Consider the following 20,296-nt stretch of genomic DNA (forward strand, 5'->3'; position numbering starts at 1 on the left):
CCCGGGTTGGCTGTGTGCAAGGCAAACGCCTACCCGCTGTGCTATCTCTCCAGCCCCAGGATGGGTATCTTTTCAGGTTGGTGTTCTGTTGCCAGAGATGCCCAGGAATGAAATTGCCAGGTCACACTGTCAATCTTGTCTTACTATTTAGAGAAACATCCATACTGTTCTTCAGAAAGGCTCAGCCACTTGACATTCCCACCAGCAATGCACAGGGCTCTGTGCCCTGCAACCCACCTCTCCTCCCCAGCCCGCACCCCTGCCAGCTCATATTTCTGACCTTTTTTATATAGGTCATTCTCTCAGTCAGGAGGTGATAACCTCATTCTAGGAACTGTTTTCTTAAGTTGGCACTAAGGTAATGGGTTACATCAAACTGACAGAAACCTTTCTTCCTCAGCAGCCATTCACCTAATGTGTAGTAAATGAAAAAGGGACAAATAATATTTTAGTTTGTTTGAAAAGATACACTGAAATTTCCCCTTTAATATATGTATTCTATCTCTTTCCCACTTTGCTTTCTAAATGGAATCACTCTCTGCTTTTAGGATTTGAAGCACTTATATCTTGGCATACTTTGTTTTCAAATTGATTTTCTCCTGGGATGAGTGCTGAGTCAATATTTTAAGAATTAATATTGAGAAGTTTGAGTACTGCTCAGTAGTAATTCTGTAATATGGTATAATTCCTCAGTATCATAGTAATATCAAATGCTCCAATTAGAGTAGTTTGCTTTTTATTTTGGTTTCTAATAATTCATATGATATAGACATGACTTAAGGGATTGCATAAGAGAGTAATATGAGATTAAAAATAGAAAAATAGTTTTTGATAATCGTCCATATTGTTTTCCAAAAGGGCTGAACCAGTCGGCATTCCCACCAGCAGTGTAGAAGGGTCCCTTTTTCCCCACATCCTCTCTAACAGCGGTTGCTTTTGTTCTTTTGGATGTGTGCCAGTCTCTGTGGTGTGAGGTGGTATCTCATGGTTGTTTTGATCTGCATCTCCCTGATCATTAGTGATGTAGAGCACTTTTTCATGTGCCTTTTGGCCATTCGTATCTCTTCCTTGGGAAAGTTTCTGTTCATTTCTTTGGCCCATTTTCTGATGGGGTTGGATGTTTTCTTCTTGTATAGTTCAACCAGTGCCTTATATATCCTTGATATTAATTCCTTATCTGGTGGGTATTGGGTGAATATCCTTTTCCATTCTGTATATTGTGTTTGTATTCTGGTCACTGTATCTTTTGCGGTGCAGAAGCTTTTTAGTTTCATGTAGTCCCATTTGTTTATCTCTGTTTCCACTTGGTTGGCTCCCATTTGACCCAGCAATACCACTGCTGGAAATATATCCCAGAGAAACAAAAAAGTATACTCGAAATGACATCTGCACTTATATGTTCATCGCAGAACTATTTACAATAGCCAGAGTCTGGAAAAAAACCCGAGTGCCCTAGAACAGATGACTGGTTGAAGAAACTTTGGTACATCTATACAATGGAATACTATGCAGCTGTTAGAAAAAATGAGGTCATAAACTTTGCATATAAGTGGATGAGCGTGGAAAGTATCATGCTAAGTGAAATGAGTCAGAAAGAGAGAGACAGATATACAAAGATTGCACTCATCTGTGGCATATAGAATAACAGAGTAGGAGACTAACACCCAAGAATAGTAGAAATAAGTGCCAGGAGGTTGACTCCTTGGCTTGGAAGCTGCCCTCACATTCTGGGGAGAGGGCAACTCAGATAGAGAAGGGAACACCAAGTAAAATGTAGCTGGAAGCCACACCGGTGGGGTGGGGGGGAAGGGTGATGCCTGCTGAATGTAGACTAGAGACTGAAGACAATGGCCACTCAACACCCCTTTTGCAAACCACAACATCTAGTTAGAGAGAGAGAACAAAAGGGAATACCCTGCCACAGTGGCAGGGGAGGGTGGGGGGAGATGGGATTGGGGGGTGGGAGGGATGCTGGGTTTATTGGTGGTGGAGAATGGACACTGGTGAAGGGATGGGTTCTCAAACATTGTATGAGGGAAACATGAGCACGAAAATGTGTAAATCTGAAACTGTACCCTCACGGTGATTCACTAATTAAAATATAAATAAATTTTTAAAAATAGAAAAATACTGCAAAATAATGTGAAATTAATAAATCCAAGGTGAAGGGTGAAAGTAAAGAAAGTAAAATAGAACAAATGAGAAAGAATAATTTAAAATATGGAGTAGGGGAAATTTAAAGACTCCTAAGAGACTACTTTGCTTAAGTAGATTCAGATCTTTCTTAGCCAGATAGAAATGAATAATTTTCTAGGACATGGTGTTTTCTGCAACCAACACAAGAAGAGACAGAAAAAAAATGCAGAAATTGCTGCTTCTGATAAGCAAATAAGAAGAAATTAAGAAAATTAAAGGATAAAGTTGCCGTCCAAAATCTAGAAGACAGAGGGGACAGAATGGTAGTACGGCTGGCCCAGGTTTGGTCTCTGGCACCACATATGGTTCCCTGAGCCCTGCCAGAAGTGATTCCTGAGCACAGAGCCAGGAATAAGCCCTGAACACTGCCAAGTGTGACCCCCAAAACAAACTTATCACATATGAGACACAGCTGGTTACTCAAATTCTGTTAAATATTTAGAAAAGATCATTTAAATGGTATTTGTGAAGTAGGTTCCAAGTTCAATCTCTGATACCACATGACACCCCCCCACCCCCTGTAACACTGTCAGGTATAGCATTGGAGACCCTGTAGCACTGCCAGGCTGACTGTTGAACTTGTTGGGGCTGAATAGCTGAGCTGAGTGCTGGGAATGGCCCCTGGCCAGACATTATTTGGGCAGCCCCCCAGCCCTCTTCCAAAACAGTTACACTAGGAGGCAACTTTTTGTTTTAAATGACATTACCTGATGGTTTCTCATTAATGTGTTATGATAGATAACAAATCCTGTGGAGATAAACATATACACTACTTTAATAGAGCCTAGAGAATTTACATTTGGGACCCAGTGATGTGGCTAGTGGTAGGATGCATGCCTGTGTTTGAAATATTTTGTGTGCCTTCATTTTCAGGATTATACTTTAAAATACCTGCATATTTCCCTAATAGGAAGAGGTAACCAGAGTCTCCCCTTCTCTTCAAATTTTACTCTTAAGTCCTTTTCTCCACTCTTTCCATTTTTGTACTTTTTAAAAAAGTTGTTTGGGGAAGGGGGGAAATATTTTATTTCATTGCATGATTAAATCTATAAAGCAAAATGTCCAGTTAAAATGAAGTTGTGTAGATTTAGCTATGCCTAATAAATGTAGTCCTAGAGGCTATTGATAACTAAACCATATTAGGTAACTACCATGATCCACATTTGTATTTTATTTTTTTACATTTAAACTAAAATTTAAAATTCAGTGCTTCAAGCATTTTTAAGTTTTATTTGTAATGTTTCTGCTGGTTTTATAAATACAAATAAAAAGAATTTTTAAAAAATTAAAAAAATTAGAACATCTTAAAATTTAGAATTTTTGCATTCCTGTCAAATGTTTTTGAAGCAAGTTCTATCAACATAGGGTTGCTGACATCTGAAAAATCTAGGATATTTAAGAAATTTCATGATATATTAAGGCTGGAGAAATTTGCCTGCCTTGCATGTAACCGATCTCTGTTCAAATCTCCAGCACAATATATGGTCCCCTGAGCACCGACAGGTTATAAGCAGAACCAGGAGTAGCTCGTGGTCACCTCCAGATATGGCCTGAGAACAAACAAAAGCAAAAGGAAAAATATACATATTCATGATATGATACAAAGTTCAGGTGTAGACTGTTATAAACCTGAGGAAAGCCCTAGAAAAGATCACATCAGAAGTCCGGAGTGATCATGCAGTGGTTCAGTTACTTGCCCATGGTGGACCCTGATTCAATTTCCACACCAGAAGCAATCCTGAACACAGAGTCAGCAAGAAGCCCTGAGCACTGCCGGTCAAGGGGCAGAAACAAAAAAAGAAAAAAAGAAAAGGTTTCAAAAGGCGAGATATTATATATTTGTCTTTGCTCTGGACATTTCATTTTAGGTTATAATTAATTGAGAAAAATTAGGAGCTATAGGAAAGATGAAATAAAGGCAAGGTGCAGAGAGGAAACAGCAATAATTCTGTCATCGTTGAAAACTGCCATTACTGCCCTATCTATCAGCCCCCCTCCTGGGCCCTACAAACAGATCATGTTCATTCAGCAGTGAATGAGGTCAGAGAAGAATGCAGACGGAGATGCTCATCTGAGGCAGGCGAGTGCTGTGATTAAGGGCTTTGATGCTAAGCCAGAATGCCTGGATTTTAAATCCCAGCTCTGCCATTTGCTATTTGTGGAACTTCAGCAAGTTATTTAACTCCTGTGTATCTGTTTATCTGTCAAGTGGGATGACGGTGCTAACCACCGCTTAGTGTTCTTACGAGGGTTATGGAATCAAGAGATTGAGCTCACTAAGGATATTACTATAGCATTGGTAACTGTTACATAGGCCATGAAGTCAATGATAAATGCCTTTTAAGTTTAAGCCATTGTATGATTTCAGGGAAGTAGACATTTAAACAAGTAGTTGCAACCAAGTCAGATGAATTTTCTTTTTCTCTTTTCCTGTAACCGCATCTAACAGACTGCATCCTCTCCCTCTTCCTCTTCCAGCGGAAGAGAAGAACAATCATTACTGGTAAAAGGCAGTGGCAAAAGTAATTAATACCTAAAACCAGCTTCACACTCAAGAGAGCATGCTCTGGCCCGTTCTTGTGGTTTCGGGTACTCTACATGATCAGAGAAACTTCTCTAGTAACAAACTATAGAGATGATCCCTGAAAACACAGGCTTCAGATGAGTTTTCCGAGTGGGTCAACTCCATACTCTATGATAGTATACATTGTGGGGGTCTGATTCTTGATAATTAGGTAAGTAAAATTAATTTAACACTCAGGACAGCTGGTTTTGTTCTAAATTATACTGTAATCATTTTCAAATCAAATCTTCCCACCTGTTAGATCTTAGAGCCTGTAAAATTTATTACTCTAATGTGATAAATGTCTAAATATTCCAAGATGTTAAGAAAAATGATGCTTTGATGATTCTGGTAATATCATAAGTGTCAAAATTCCTTCCCTGATGCTTTGCTTTATGTACCAGGTTGCCAAGAAGGTAATGGGATCCCCTCCTAGCAATAGCATCTGGCTAATCAAAATAAATCTGTCTTGCAGACCTTTACAGCAGAGATTGGTTAGCTTTGAATATAATTAAGGAGAGTATTGCTTGATACCTCTTACAGGAAGTTGATAGTTGCAACTTTTCTTTTTTTCAGTCTGTATGCTGGGTAAGAGACTAAAGAAAGTTTTTTAGTATAAGTGTTTAAGGGCACCCGTATCACAAGTGAGATAGAGGGAACTTAAATACTGACAGATCTGCATTAATCCGAGCATCTTTCATGTCGGAACTACACTCCTAATTTTAAGAAGGATTTCAGCTTGTCATTGAATGATTAAAAAATATTTTTGAACTTTGTGTCATGGTGTAACTAATGCTATATGAGGAAACACATAATTTCTTAATTAGGAGCATAAATTTACTTACCTTACAATATGGAAAATTATGTGAGAGTTCTAAGAAATCCCTTTGTTTCTTAGAAATTTGAATTGAGGGGAAAGTTGACTTAGATAAATAAAGGGACCAGTGTCCTGTGGGGAGGTGTTGTGGGGCTGCGGGCACTGGCCGATATCCACTGCCAGCTTCCCCCTCTTGGGGATTTGCCACACATCAAACTCCCAGAAAGTGGGGGCTTATCACCTTGCTTTAATTATAATGCGTGTTTAACAGGGGCATAAATTATAACCCATTCCTTGAGTAGTAAAGCAATACTTTTGAGAAATGAAAGATTTGGCAAAGCTAATGTTTATTTAGAGTGGGAAAGCGAAGGTTTTGTTTTTATGCGGGTTCTCCTGAGTTGGCGGGTTGTTTCTTTGTTGTTTTTTTTTCCATTCGACTTCATCTTATAAACACTGGACCACAGTCAGAGGTGAGGACTACGCGTCCTGCATCCCGAGATTTATAGAAGCACGCTTCTGTGGAGAATGTTTCATCAGCCTGTGCCTATTTACAGCGATAGGACTGCTTTACCTCTCCGTTGGTTTGCCGGGCTGGTAAACTTGGATTTGTTTCTCTCCCCCCCCCCCCCCCGACTCCAGATTCATGAAAAACTGCACTACTATGAGAAGCAGAACCCTGTGCCTTTCCTCCACGGTGCTGTGGCCCTGGCCGATGATGTAAGTGTCCTTTCTAAGCTCTTGAGGTGCGTCTCCCCCAGGTCTGGGCGCAGTGGAGCTCATCCTAGTCCAGACAGATGTATATGAGCCCAGGAGGAAAAGCCAGAAGAAGCTGCACAGGTTTCCAAGCGGGCTGTCATCGCTGAGCTTACACTGATCTGAAACTGATTTTCATTCACTTCCCTGTTCCCCACATTTTGCACGTAGTTACCCTCTTGTTCTAACTTGGTAACTACGTAATAGAAATTGTAGGCAGTAACTCCACGGGGAGAGAGAGGGGAGCTGTCAGCTCTGTGGTGTTCTGAGAAAGTCAGAGACAAGAGGAATGCTTTGGAGAAATAAAGACAAATGAGATGGCTCTACTGCTGACAGTACTAAAAAATGACAGTTACCAGTATAGGAATGAGGCATATGAAATACATAAAAAGACAGGATTGTTTTTAAATGAATTATAAAGCATAGTAATGATTTATGGATATTGGACCTTTCCAAATTACCTTCATAACCAAAAAATAAATTTTAGAAGCAGTTGGCATTGATGGAGTAGTTAATTTCCTGTGGCTATAATTTTATTTTAAATCTGGGGGAGGGAACTAACTTGCTGTTTCTTACTGTTAACTTGTGGATTTGGATGAATTGCGAGCACACCTGGATAAACTATAAAGGACACTAAGCTAGACGAGAATTATGTTTAGTGTGAGGACTGGTTTTAGTGATACATTGCAGCTATTCGGGTTGCTTTTTAATTTTTCATTTTAATATGATAAAAATATTACTGATTATTACTATAATTCAGTTGAGTCCGTTATTGGGGCCTGAAGTATGTTAAAATTGATCATCTTCAGTTGATTCTTTTAATCATATTTTTATATTCTAATTTAGAAAACAAATGATGTATGCTTTAAAAGCTCTAAATTATGTGCCATGAGGTTAGTTCACAATTTCTGTCCTGTTTGTATCTATAGAGAATGCAAGGATGTTTAAATGGACATGTTTCATAAGGAAATTTAACTATTATAAAACCAAAACATTCGAAAGGAAAAGTGTAGAAATTGTTCTAGTAAGTTGCATTGGAAGCCCAAGTCAGGCTGGGTCAGTAATACAGAAGGTAGAGTGTTTGCCTTGCAACAGAGAGCCTGGGATCAACCCCTGGCACCCCACTTGGTCCCCTGGGCCTGCCAAGAGTGAGCCCTGGGCAGAGAACCAGGAGGAAGACCTGACACTCACCGCTGTGCCCCCACCCACTCCCAAATAAGCCTGAGCCATTCTTTTAAATCATTTTATTGTTGAGGGCTTGAGGATATATATTTATTTTAAACCAATGTGTTAAAGGCCCAAACATTAAAAAAACATTTTTTTTTAAAATACTTTAAACACCGTGATTTACAAAGTGGTTCATGATCCGGTTGTCACAGGCTTTTGATGTTCCCACATCAGTCCCATCACTAGTCACCTTCCCTCCGCCATTGTCCCTATTTTCCAACCACCCTTCGAAGCATATCCCCTAACAGACACACAACAGTTTATATGGCTTGTTTCAACTAAACATTGATTTTTTAAAATTTTTATTTATATTTTGGGCTTCCTTGGCTTCCCCCCCCCCCAGCAGTGCATATACTCTTAGCTCTATGCTAAGGGGGTCACTCCTGGCAATGCTAGGGGTACCATATATGGTGCTAGAAATTGAACCAGCCATGTGCAAGGCAAGCCCCCTTGCCCCTGCACTACCTCTCTGGCCTAACATTGCTTTAAAAAGCAAAACAAAACTAGGCATTTAGGGCCAGCTCACTGGGCTGAGCGCAGATGGCATGCAGGAGGCCCTGGGCCAATTTCCAGCACCGTGTGGTTCCCCAGACACCACCAGAGTGACCCCCAGACACGGAGCTCGGACTCTAATCCCTGAGCACAGCTAGGTATGGTCCCAAATAATGACATAAATATAACAGAATATAGCGTTTTTAAAAATCCTCAGAATGATATATTTGTTAGAAATATTATTATATATCAAGTTGCTAAAGTTGCATTCTTTTGAAAGTTGAAGTTTTATGGCCTTGAAGATAGTAAAAATACTACTTTGAGAAAGCAAAAGAACTTTTTGAAATGTTACCAGTGGCTATTGACTTGATGATTTGTGTATAATTTACATAATACAGCTCCCTGCTTTTTTTAGAGAGAAGTCTTATTTCAGACATAACAGTTATTTTTAGCATAATAGTAATGGGGCAAATGGAAATTCCGTGTGATATTTAAGATTAGATATTAAATGTGAGTATTTTGATATTGCGCCCGCACAGCAGAGCCTGGCAAGCTACCCATGGTGTATTGGATATGCCAGAAACAGTAACAATAAGTCTCACAATGAGAAACGTTACTGGTGCCTGCTCGAACAAATCAATGAGCAACCGGATGACAGTGACAGTGATATAACCATAATCTTAATCCTTTTTTCTGTGTTTTTGTCTTTTTTTTGCATTTGGGTTTTGTGCCATACCCAGAGATGTGCAGGGCTTACTCCTGGCTCTGCATTCAGAGATCACTTCTGGGGTGGGGTGAGGGGTGCAGGGTCTGGGGCAAGGGTATATGGCGTGCTGAGGAGCAAACCTGGATCAGCCACATGGCAGACAAACATGAGACTTACTTTACTGTCTCTCCAGCCCATCTTTTTTTTCCATTACTTTCATTTTTCTTAGAAAAATCACTTATTGAAGAGTGAGATGGGTTTGAAATCCCAGTCCTTTTTCCAGAACCACCGAGTGGGGATTCTTGATCACTGTAGTAGAGACAGTGGGTGTTTTTGGTGCTAGAGTAGTTGTCAGCCTACTGTAAGTCATTTTGTGACAAGCCTGGTTTACATTTAGAAGATGGCTAGTCTCTGCAGGTAAGCATAGAAGTTTCAGCCCATTTGCTCTACTAGAGGCATCATATAGTTCTTGCTCAGCTCAAAACAGCAAGCTACTATGGATTTTCGGAAACCCTGTGGATTTCACCACCTCATTCACCTCTTTTTCTCTCTTGCTCCCTCCCTCTCTCTCTCCCTCCCCTTTTCTTCCTCCCTCCCTCTCTCTCCTTCCCCCTCCTCACTCTCTCACCTCCTCACCACTGCCCCCTCCTAACCACCCCCCATGTCAAAACTTGATCCAGTCCTTTATACAAGCAGTTCTTTGTCTGCATGCAAGAGACCATTCCATAAATGAAGTGCTGGGATTTGCGTTGCTTGCAGTAAATCATAGAGTGATATGGCTGATAGGATCCCTTGAGTTGTGCTCAGCTGAAGGCCTGTGTTGGGATGTGGGTGATTGGGGCCTTAGAAGAAGTGCAGTGATTAATAGTGTGTTTTCTTTCATGCTGAAGTCTACTTAATCACTGGAAGGCTTCTCTGTTGTCATACACAGGGCAGCACTGATGCCCTTACTAAATGTTCTTTACGTCAACATGATCTTCTTTGCAGCTGGCCGAAGAACTTCAGAGCAAGCCATCAAACAATGACATCAGAGAGCTGTTGAAACTTCTCTCAAAACCCAATGTGAAGGTGAGGACATGTTACACCTGTAATAAATACCTTCCAGAAGCACTACTGCGAGCTCCTTGATGAATTTTGCTTTGAACGACAGTTTTCAAGTAAATGCATTTCCATATAATGCATAGGATTTAAATAGCCCAGATTCCTGTAAGGGACAGAGTTGAGCTTTAGAAAACTCTGCAATAAAGTTCAGATTGTTAAAATTCAGAATTTAAATGGTCAAGTCTAATGTCAAGATCATTTTCCTCCTAAAGGAAGTTTAGAGTAATAGTGGGTTATTTGGAGGTTCATTTTAACTGGCTAGTTCATTTTAACTGGTATTCTGATGTATTCAACAAATATCTCTTTCTGAGGCTTATGGAACCATACGGTCTGGTCCTGGTACATGTTGGGACAGACACATATAGTTCCCGTCAACTGCCCGAAGTCCTGCCTATATCCTGGAGCCTGTGAATGATTTATAGCCAATGGCCTTTGGCAAAACATTCCCTGCTTCCATCCTAGGATCATTCCAGCATTCTGCTTTCCCTCCTGACTACTTTTTCCTCATCTTCTCCAATTCAATCTGTCGCACCATTTTATAGACAAAGTGGTTAGTGGCACATTAGTAGCCAGATTTCAACCCTCCTGCTGATTTCCTCCAAAATAAATGCAGATATTGCACTTGTTTTTCCCCCAACTGCTGTGAGTCAAGGTAACATTTCAAAAATCTCAGACTATTAATACAGAGGTCATTGATGTACTCAGTCCTCTAACTTAATACATTTTGGAATTGACACTAATTAATACACTTTCTCTATAAGCTTGGATGAAAATTCCTAGATACTAGATGCTAAAGCAGTTCCACCTTTCCTGAAAAAAATCTTTGGAATCATGCTATCTATATCTATATTTATATCTATCTATATATTAAATTGACACTGAAAAAAATAATATTAAATAAAAATGAAATGAACGTTTGCATGGACTGTAATTTCTTGTTATTATAAGCATAGCATGAATATAATGCTATAAAAGATAATTGATTTGTAGAGATAGGAGATTGACTAAATTTTAGTTCTAAAAGGGGTTTAGGGATCAGATTTATGGAGAAAAGTTGCTTGATAATAAGGACAGAGTGTGTATGAAGTTTTAAGAGCTTAGATTAAAAAAAATCATAACCAGGGAATACTCTGAAAATATCATGATTTGGGTCCGAGATTCTGATGAAAAGTTAATATTGACCAGGGCACAGTGAGATTATTTAGGAGCTTGTTGACATCTTTTGAGAGAGAATTATGTTAGTGTGAATATTGGAATGTGAAGAGGAATATTTCCAACAATAACAACCAACTTTTTTTTTATTATTCAAGGCTTTTTGAGATAGACTAATAATAGATTACATATACTAAAGTGTATCACTTAAGAGGAAGATATGGCTCTAGATGATATTTTGCAGTACCATGGATACACATTATAGTTGAATACTAATCTTTATGGCAAAAATATCTCAGATTAACAATTCAACTTTTCATACTTAAATAGCATTGTGGCTACAGAATGGGTGAAAAGGCAACATGAAAGATGTATACTCAGGAAAGAAGAGGAAGTACATAAGATTCTAGGCACAAAGGTTGCAGATGTCAGTAGCAGTTTCTAGTTATCTTGGAGAAATTCTTCTTCTCTTTTTGATCTGGCACTTACCCATTAATATTGCTTTACTTCTCATTTAGATCTCTTTTTTCTTATTAAGGAAACATGGTTTACAAAGTTCCACATTGCTGTTTTATATTTGCAATTATGCTTCACCACCACCAGTGTCAGGAAACCCCAAATCCCATCATTATTTCAAGGTCCAGTCATCCCCCCCACCTCCATCCCTGTTCTGCCCCTTGCACCCTCAGTTGATTATTCTGTTGACAGTATCTCTGAGTTCATTTCCTTTAGAGACAGTCTAACCCCTTGCTTTGTTTCTTTATTCTCCACATATGAATTGGATCATCTGGTATTTGAATTTTTCTTTTTGCTCAATTTAGCCACATTTCCTCCATTTCTATGCAGTTGTGGCAAACTGCATGATTTACTTTTTCCCCACAACTGGGTAGTTTACCATTGTGTGTGTGTGTGTGTGTGTGTATGTGTATACACACCACAGATTTATTATTCACCAGTCTATTGGCACATGGATTATTTCTAGACCTTGGCTGTTGTGAACAACAATTCTACAACAAACTTAGGTGTCATAATATTCATGCAGATCAATAGTTTGGTTTTGGGATCAGTGCATGAGAAGAGGGATCACTGGGTCATAGAAAGATTCTCTTCTTAATTTTCTGAGGAGTCATCAATTCTGATCATTTCTAGTCATTTTTAAATCATTTATTTCACTGATTTCATTTTGAACCATTTTAAAGGTAATTACTTAATTACTTAAAGGATCAACCCTGAGTAAGTTTTGGACTATTTAAGAATATGATCAGCCATTCCTCTTTGTTTGGGAGAAAAGCTATTTGCTTTTTTTGTTTTTGTTGTTAGCCAGAGCAAGATATAGTAGGGTATTATAGGTACAAAATACTCACTGAATAAATAGTTACAATATGAAAAATGTAACTATTTAGCATTAATTTTAATACTGTCTTTAATGGAAATAGTTTTTTTTCCTTTAAGATTGCTGTTCCATTAGAAATATTTAATTCACAACACAGCAAGGAAAACAGTTATACTCTATGATATATTCATGGATATATACAACTAAATATGTTATATTATACAACTAAATATGTTATTATGGGAAGGAGATAAATGTATTCCACAGATAGTTCAACTTTTTGAAAAGATTTAAAACACTTGGCAATTTCTAAATGTCACTGAAGTCAGATCTTCATTCATTCTTACATATCTATTCTTTGCTTTCCTTTACATGTGCCAGGACCTTTATATATAAGTTGTACAAGAAAAATGAAGGCTAATTGTAAGAAACTATGTACACCGAAGGGCGTGTGCATTCGTGGGCTCTCCGGGCGGCTCTGTCTCACCGCCCGTGTTCAGTGCTCTGGAACCGCTGTGTAGGGCTGCATCGGGATGGCTATTGGCGAAGGACAGGTGAAGGAAGAATGAGGACCAAGCTGGTTGCTGATTAGTTACTGTTTATTCAGTCTTCCATCTTTCTCATCTCCCACACTCCTAGCTCAGTCCCCTCTCTCTCTCCCTCTCCTTCTCCCTCTCCCTCCCCCTCTCCCTCTCTCCCTCCCCCCTCCCCCTCTCCTTCCCCCACCCTCTCTCCCTCCCCCTCCCCCTCTCTCTCCCTCCCTCTCCCCCTTCCCCTCCTCCTCTCCCTCTCCCCCCCTCAGGCTACACACAACCAGATAGCAAAATCAACATGAGAAAGCCTTTCCTGAGGGCCATCAGGTTCAAAGGCAATACTACCTAAGGGCATTCTAAAGCCCTTACCTGCTGTCAGCAGTCCAAGAACTTATTCACATCTGAATACTAGTTATTTTTGTATGGACATAGCAAGAGAAACATTGAGGCTTGCAAGGCAACTCTCCTGGCAACGTCTTGCCATAGACTCAGGCTACAGCACTCAGGCCAGATTAATCATTCCTAACCCTAGCAGGGTCCAAATCTAGTTATCACTGTTTGGATCATGAGAGCATTTGTCCATGACCAAGCTCTTAACTTACCGTTAAGCATTAGGCACTTTGGCCAGGCCCATCTCGATGCCAGGGTAGCACACAACTCACCGCTTGCCCTGGGTCCATCCCGTCCCTCGTCGGGACCCTGCTTTGGGGAGTTCTAGGAAGTAAGGGCAACTGAGGCTTAGGTCAAGAGAACAGATGCCTGGGAGGAAAATATCATGTAGAGTCAAATGACTCCCAGGTTACAAAAGCATAGCATTTGCTAAGTCTTCCTGTGCCCATACAAAAAGGACATGGCTCTGAATAAACTATGCAAAGGACTCAAGAAGAGAAAAACAATATTTACAAATCAACAGAACACAAAGAAGTTACAAATAAACACAGAGGAATGGGAGCACTCTGACAGGAGTTACCCAATAAACCTAAACTGTCAGAGGCTATGTTATCCTACAACTAATGCAGGTGGCAGGAGAACTACTGGGCCAAGAATATTGGAAATATATGGGATACACTTAAGTGTTTCTAAATCCAAACTTGGGCATGGAGAGGAGAAGGTTAAGAAAAACTCCAGAGGAGTGGCATGTAAGTTGAGTTCTAGGTCATCAAGAGAGGGGGCAAGGAATAAATCGGAGATGGATATTAAAATTAAGTATTGTAGGTCAGGTGAAGTATTTATGTTTAATGTGAAGTTCTGTATCATAATGTTTTGTCAAGCATGAGGTGGTCACACATGACTGAATAATAGCTTGTGAGAAGAAAGATACTAGATTTCAGAACTGGATGGACCCTTTGTGTAGGGCATCTGTAGGTCCTCGTTTGCCCTGGGGAATATGGTTTTGTCCATAGTTGTGTTTTACTGTGAATAGCCTCCTTTTCAGTTTCAGTTGTGATGGCCACCAGAATCGTGAACATATTTAAATTCTGTATTTTGTCCTAACAGCAGTGGACAGCCCTGGAAATGATTGAGTTAGGTATAGGGCAGATCCTATGAAATGCATAATTCCTAGTGATGGAGTGGTGGGAGGGTGGGGGAATGTACTGAATGGACCCTAGTGGGGGTCTGTAGAAATAATGCTGCTGAAAAATTCTTTCGGCCCCTCTGAGAAGTGTGAACAATGACTGGAAAGAGAACTGGATATGATTTCAGAATTTGGTGTTGAGACAATGGTTAGATAAGACGCTCTTGAGTGGTGCTCCTTGATCACTTGATCACTTGCTCACAGACCAGTACCAGTGTGTGTGTGTGGAATGGTTGCAAACCACTGGACTTGGTTATAACTGTCAGTCACTGGGAGGCAGGGAGGCCCGAAGGTGTAAAAAGGAAGAACACTGCTCTATCATATGCAATCCAACTAGTCAGATTTAAGTGGCAATACTTAAACTATAATCATGGGATTAAGAAAAAGGGATGCATTCCACAACATTGAGGATAAATGAACACAGTGTGCAGGAAAAGTTATCCATAGATGTGGTTAGAAAGAATAACTCATTTAAATGACAGATGATTTTAATTAAAATGTGATCATTTTAGCTTTGCCAAGGTGATTTCTTAGACTTCTGAAAATAAGCTATATTTTTTGATAATGCGTTATTGTATCTTTAGTTTGGAGTTCATAGAAATTAGAGGGAATACATGTAAGTCCCTGTTCACATTGCTCTATTAATGAAGATAAGCATTATTTTTTTAATTTTTAAATTTTATTTTCATAAGGTTGTTCACATTGGTTACATTTAACATTTCAACACCAATCCCACCACCATGCAATACCTTGCATTCTGTTTTATATGTATAACCATCGCATGTTTTTCTTTTTTTCGTTATAAATAAGATAAAAGAATACCTTCTAGATAATGTAAATGTAGAACTTTTTAGTTGTATATCATGAATTTTAAACATTTTGATTTGGAGGAACTTCTTTTTCTATTATTTATGTCCAGTGGTTTACCTTTCTATTTTTTCTGATCTCCTGCTATTTAAATAGTACTTTAGTGCACATCTCTTACATATTGCAGAATTTTATTGAGTCAGTGTGTTGTTGAGCTAAAATGTTTGAATGTTGGAAAATTTGATAGTTATCTGCAGCCTGATATTATTAATATAGTCAGCTTCTCTTGATATACAGTGTCTAAAATAGTATGTGAAAAATGGCCTTTCCCCTTTGCCTTTGCTCTAATAGGGTAATTCATAAGTCCTGTTCAGTTAATGTTCTGTTTTAGATTTATTTGGTCACCATTACAATATTTACTTTACAATATTACAATAACACTTCCCTTGTATAATTTTTTGCCCTCAAGTTTTTAACCCTAAGTGGTTTGTCATTCAATAACAATAGTATTATCTGAGAACTGTGAAAAGTTTAAAGATAACTCCAGTCTTTAAATCTTTGAGTGAATGGCCAGAGAGATGGCACAATGGGTAAATGTTTGCCTTGCATGTGGATGACCAGGTTGAATCCCTGGCATCCGGCATGGTCCTCTGCACCCAGGAGTGATCCCTGAATACAGAACCAGGAGTAAATCATGAGCACTGACAGGTGTGGCTCCCAAACCATAACAAGTCTTTTGAGTCAGTCATTTATACAAAACCCCAATACTTATTTCTCAGCAATGCCTACAAAGTCCAGTCTTATTGTGCAAATCTGAAGTCCAGGAACAATAACAAAGTATAAGGGAAACCACACCTCGAGCAAAGGGAAATGGTAGTGAATAGCAAATGATCTGAATAGATAATAAAGCTTCCTGCAATGTTGGGATAGGAAATGATAATATTAATGGCATTTGGGGGCACTGATGGGACGATTTTATATCTATATAGATATTGTTCTAAGGAAGCTAGAAAGCCATCAATAAATAACAAGTGCTTGAAAGCATCAAATTACTACATTAAAGACAAATTAACCTTGATGAGTCATCGTTCTGTTGCTTAGTTTTGATAGATGTCAAAGTGACATCATTGTTAGAACATGGTGTTGTATAGGAGATCAGAGAAAATTTGATAGACCTTTAAAAGGCAGTTAAACAATAAGATTTTTAATTTTTTAGCTTTCCAAAACACTCACCAGAAATGACTGACTTCCACCGCATGCAGAATGGATGAGACATCATTAAAGCATTTTTTAAAAAATTTTTTAATTGAGTTACCATGTGGAAAGTTACAAAGTTTTCAGGTTTAAGTCTCAGTTATACAATGCTCGAACAGCCATCCCTTCACCAGTGCACATATTCCACCACCAAGAATCGCAGTATAGCTCCACCCCGTCCCCCCACACCCCTAGCCCCCCCACACCCCTAGCCCTCCCCACCACCCCTAGCCCCCTCCTTGCCTGTGTAACTGATAAATTTCACTTTACTTTCACTTTGATTGCATTCAATATTTCAACAAAACTCACTATTATTGTTTGGAGAGTCTCCCCCCTAAAGTCAGACCTGCTGAAAAGGAAGCATTTGACAATTTGTTTTCCATTTAAAGCATTTTAAAAGGAAAAGTTAATCTTCCTTCTGGAAAAATAAATCAGTGTTATTTATACTTAAGCATTGAGCTTGCAGTTCTGTGGACATGACAGATATTTCGAACATAGAATGAACTCCAGGGGGCCAAGATCAGTGAGAGCTTGTGAGCTTGATGGGCCTAGTGTTCAATTTCCTGCCGCTTTTTCTGAGCAACAGGTAAACCCATCAATACTGACTGGTGCTCATGGCATATGGAAACACAATTTCCATTTAGGTGTTGTCTCTTGGAGGGAAAATCTGGATACTGGAGAAGAAAGTCATCATAGTTTAAAAAAAAAGATAATGGAATACAAAGCTACTCTCTGTTGTCTTAAATGCTAATGAAAATGTCACTAACCAAAAATACTTGTAAAGCAAAACTTGAAGAAATGAGTAATTTGAAATACTGTATAACTGAAACCCAATCATGAACAGCTCTGTAACTGTGTATCTCACGCTGATTCAATAAAAAAAAAAGATAAATGATGTCTACAAATCATAAATGTGTATTTGGGGGGCAGAGAGAGAGAATACAGGGGGTAAGGCACTTGTCTTACATGCGGCTAACCTCAGTTCAAATCCTAGCACTGCATACAAGTTCCCCAAGCACTGCTAGGAGTGATCCCTGAGCACAGAGTCAGGAGTAAGTAAGCCCTGAGCTCCACCGCGTGTGGGTCCCTCCCCACAAAAAGCATATTTTGGAATCCAGATGTAGACATGAGTACAGCTTCAGTAGGTGCAGTAGGTGTTCTTAATATTGTCTATTAGTCACAATGATGACTTTATTGACAAACAATAGCTCATGAGTTGTTATTCTTCAACATGTATAAGACAGTTGCCATCGATATCTAAATAGTGGATGTTTCTGGTGTTTTTATTTCTCTAAAAACTGATCCACATTCTCATCTGCTGTTGTATTTCCCTTGTTTGAGAGAGTATATTTTTTTAAATATGCTTTGTTATGCGATCCTCTAAACATTTTTTCATGCCAGCATTTTGCATGTGTAATCTGCTAAGGTTCATTCTTTGTCTTCTGACAGACTTCAGTATTTGTTCATTTCTAAAATGCATTTTTACTGTTTATAGAATTTTCAGATTGATAGTATTTTTGAGTATTTTGAAAATGCTGCAGTTGACTAGTTTACATTGTTTCTAATGGAAACTGTCATCATATTTTTAGTATTTATTGTGTATGATGTAATCCTACCTGTTCAAATGATTTTTTTCCATCAATATAAGCATGTTGATAGTAACTTTTTTTTTTACTTTTTGTGTTTAGATATACTGAGCTTTTAAAATATGTGTTTTTTTTCACCATTTGTGATGCTTTCTACTGTCCATAAATGTTTAGCACCTCTGCTTCAAAGATGCTTTTGAATGAATGTGCAAGTGTGTGTGTGTGTGTGTGTGTGTGTGTGTGTGTGTGTGTGTGTGCACTGAATTTTTCTTGTAGTTCAATTTTTTTGTTTGTTAGTTTGGGGGCCACACCCAGAAATCCTCAGGGCTTACTCCTGGCTCTGCACTTAGGGATCACTCCTGGCAGGGCTCTGGGAACCATATATGATGCCAGGAGCTCAGCTGTGTGCAAGGCCTTACCTGCTGAACTGTCACTCTGGCCTCCTCCTCTTAGTTATTTTAAGTCAAGAAGGTAAATGTAGTCTCTGTTACTCTTATCTTGGTGTACAAATGAGTTACCCATTTGAAAGACCTATTTTGCAGATGGGGAAAGTAAGGTCCACCAAACAAGTGGTCCTTCAATCCACATGCTCAGTGATTGGCATCATATTTTAAACCAGTGTTATTTCTAATTTTATGCTATTCCTTCAAGATAAAATGAATTTCAAATTATGTCTCATGCACCGATTCTCATGATCCCTCCTGGGAGAAATCGGGATCATAAAGGTTGTCAGGGATTGAACCCAGGTTAGCTACATGCAGAGCGACTGCCCTGCTTGCTTTGCTATTGCTCCAGCCCTAGCCCAGGGTCCTGTTCCTAAGTTTTCACTACATTTTTTCTTTGTGTTTAATTTTAAATAATCTAATTTTTTATCATAAGTTTTACATTTTTCAGTTTTGCATTTACAGTGTCTAGCCTGTATTAATCTTATTTAATATACTTTCTTCCAATTTCACTTTTAAAAATCAAATCTAGAAGCTTAACTTGAATCATTTTTCTGTGTGCCAAATCTTTTTTTTAATGTATCCCCAAATTCATGTTAAGCCTTAGCTTTTTGACTATTTGAAATATTGTTATAATAACAACTTTTATAATCTCTATATCATTTTAAGGTTTGGGTCTGTGTAATTCTTCTGTATGATTTAGGGTTTGGCTTTCTTGCAGGTTATCAGAGCTAAGTCCATATACCACGCCCTTTTCCAATTTTCCCCTGATAACTTTTGCCCCTTGACTACTATGGATTCCCTATTCACTTTGAGGAGAATTCTGCGTTCATTCTGTGCAAATTCCTTCTTACCCTGCACAGCAGGAAACTGGGACAACCATGGATACGGCTTGGAAAATTTGCTTCCGATCTTGCACTACTGATCACTGTCCGTCTTGTCTGGTGTCCAACAACTTTGAAAGCCATTGTCCTACTTTTCTTTGTTTTCTTTTATATTGGCCAATATCTTACTGTTTTTTTTGTTTGTTTATTTATCAAGATACATACTGGGGCAGGAGGAGTGGTCAGGACACCACAGTTTTTCCACTGTGTTTGTTTCTGAAATGGGTCTGGGCTGGTTGTACCTGGAATTAAACTCAGGACTGTATAGGGCTAGTGGTGTGCCTCTGAGCTGCACTCCCAGCCCCTCAGACTCTTTTGTAGGGTATGTAACGCTCAGCTGGCTGCTATTTTTCTAAGCAAGTTCAAATATTTTAACTATCTTCTAGTTTTCATTGCTCTTACCCAGTCAACTTGTGCTCATTTCTTTCTGATGATTTCTTACTTCTGATATTTTTAGTGGGCTGGAGCGATAGCACAGCGGTTGGGCTTTCGCCTTTCACCTAGCCGACCCGAGTTCGATTCTTCCGCCCCTCTCGGAGAGCCCGGCATGGAGCCCGGCATGGAGTATGGAGCCCACACGGCAGAGCCTGGCAAGCTACCTGTGCCTATTGGATATGCTAAAACAGTAACAATAAGTCTCTCAATGAGAGACATTACTGGTGCCTGCTCGAACAAATCGATGAGCAACAGGATGACAGTGACCAGTGACCAGTGATATTTTTAGTATCTTTGCTCTGACTTTGTCATCTATAGTTTCATTGATATTTCTAGACTGACATATCTAAATTTCAGTCTTTCCTGTTTCATTGCTTCCTAATGAAGACATTGGGCTTCCAGAATCTTCAGGATGTTCATCAATTCTCAAAAATCTCA

The 20,296-nt window shown here is 39.1% G+C and overlaps 1 protein-coding gene and 1 non-coding gene across 6 annotated transcripts in view; one reads left to right on the forward strand and one right to left on the reverse strand.

Moving 5' to 3' along the window:
- MPP7 (MAGUK p55 scaffold protein 7) overlaps window positions 1–20,296 on the forward strand; it is a 259,109-nt gene that overhangs the window by 155,536 nt on the left and 83,277 nt on the right. For 4 of the 5 annotated variants that reach the window (XM_055147233.1, XM_055147234.1, XM_055147235.1 and 1 more), the window contains exons 4-5: window positions 6,216–6,293; window positions 9,742–9,822. The exons of the other annotated variant lie outside the window; for it this stretch is intronic. In XM_055147233.1, coding sequence (XP_055003208.1) covers window positions 6,216–6,293; window positions 9,742–9,822 — 159 coding nt within the window. The remainder of the gene's footprint in view (window positions 1–6,215; window positions 6,294–9,741; window positions 9,823–20,296) is intronic. 5 annotated transcript variants of the gene reach the window in all.
- Window positions 4,632–4,854, reverse strand: LOC129398948 (small nucleolar RNA U3). The gene has a single exon (XR_008626810.1). It is a non-coding gene; the product is annotated as a small nucleolar RNA U3 (small nucleolar RNA).

This window comes from Sorex araneus, chromosome 9 (assembly GCF_027595985.1).
Source record: "Sorex araneus isolate mSorAra2 chromosome 9, mSorAra2.pri, whole genome shotgun sequence".
Lineage (NCBI taxonomy): Eukaryota > Metazoa > Chordata > Mammalia > Eulipotyphla > Soricidae > Sorex > Sorex araneus.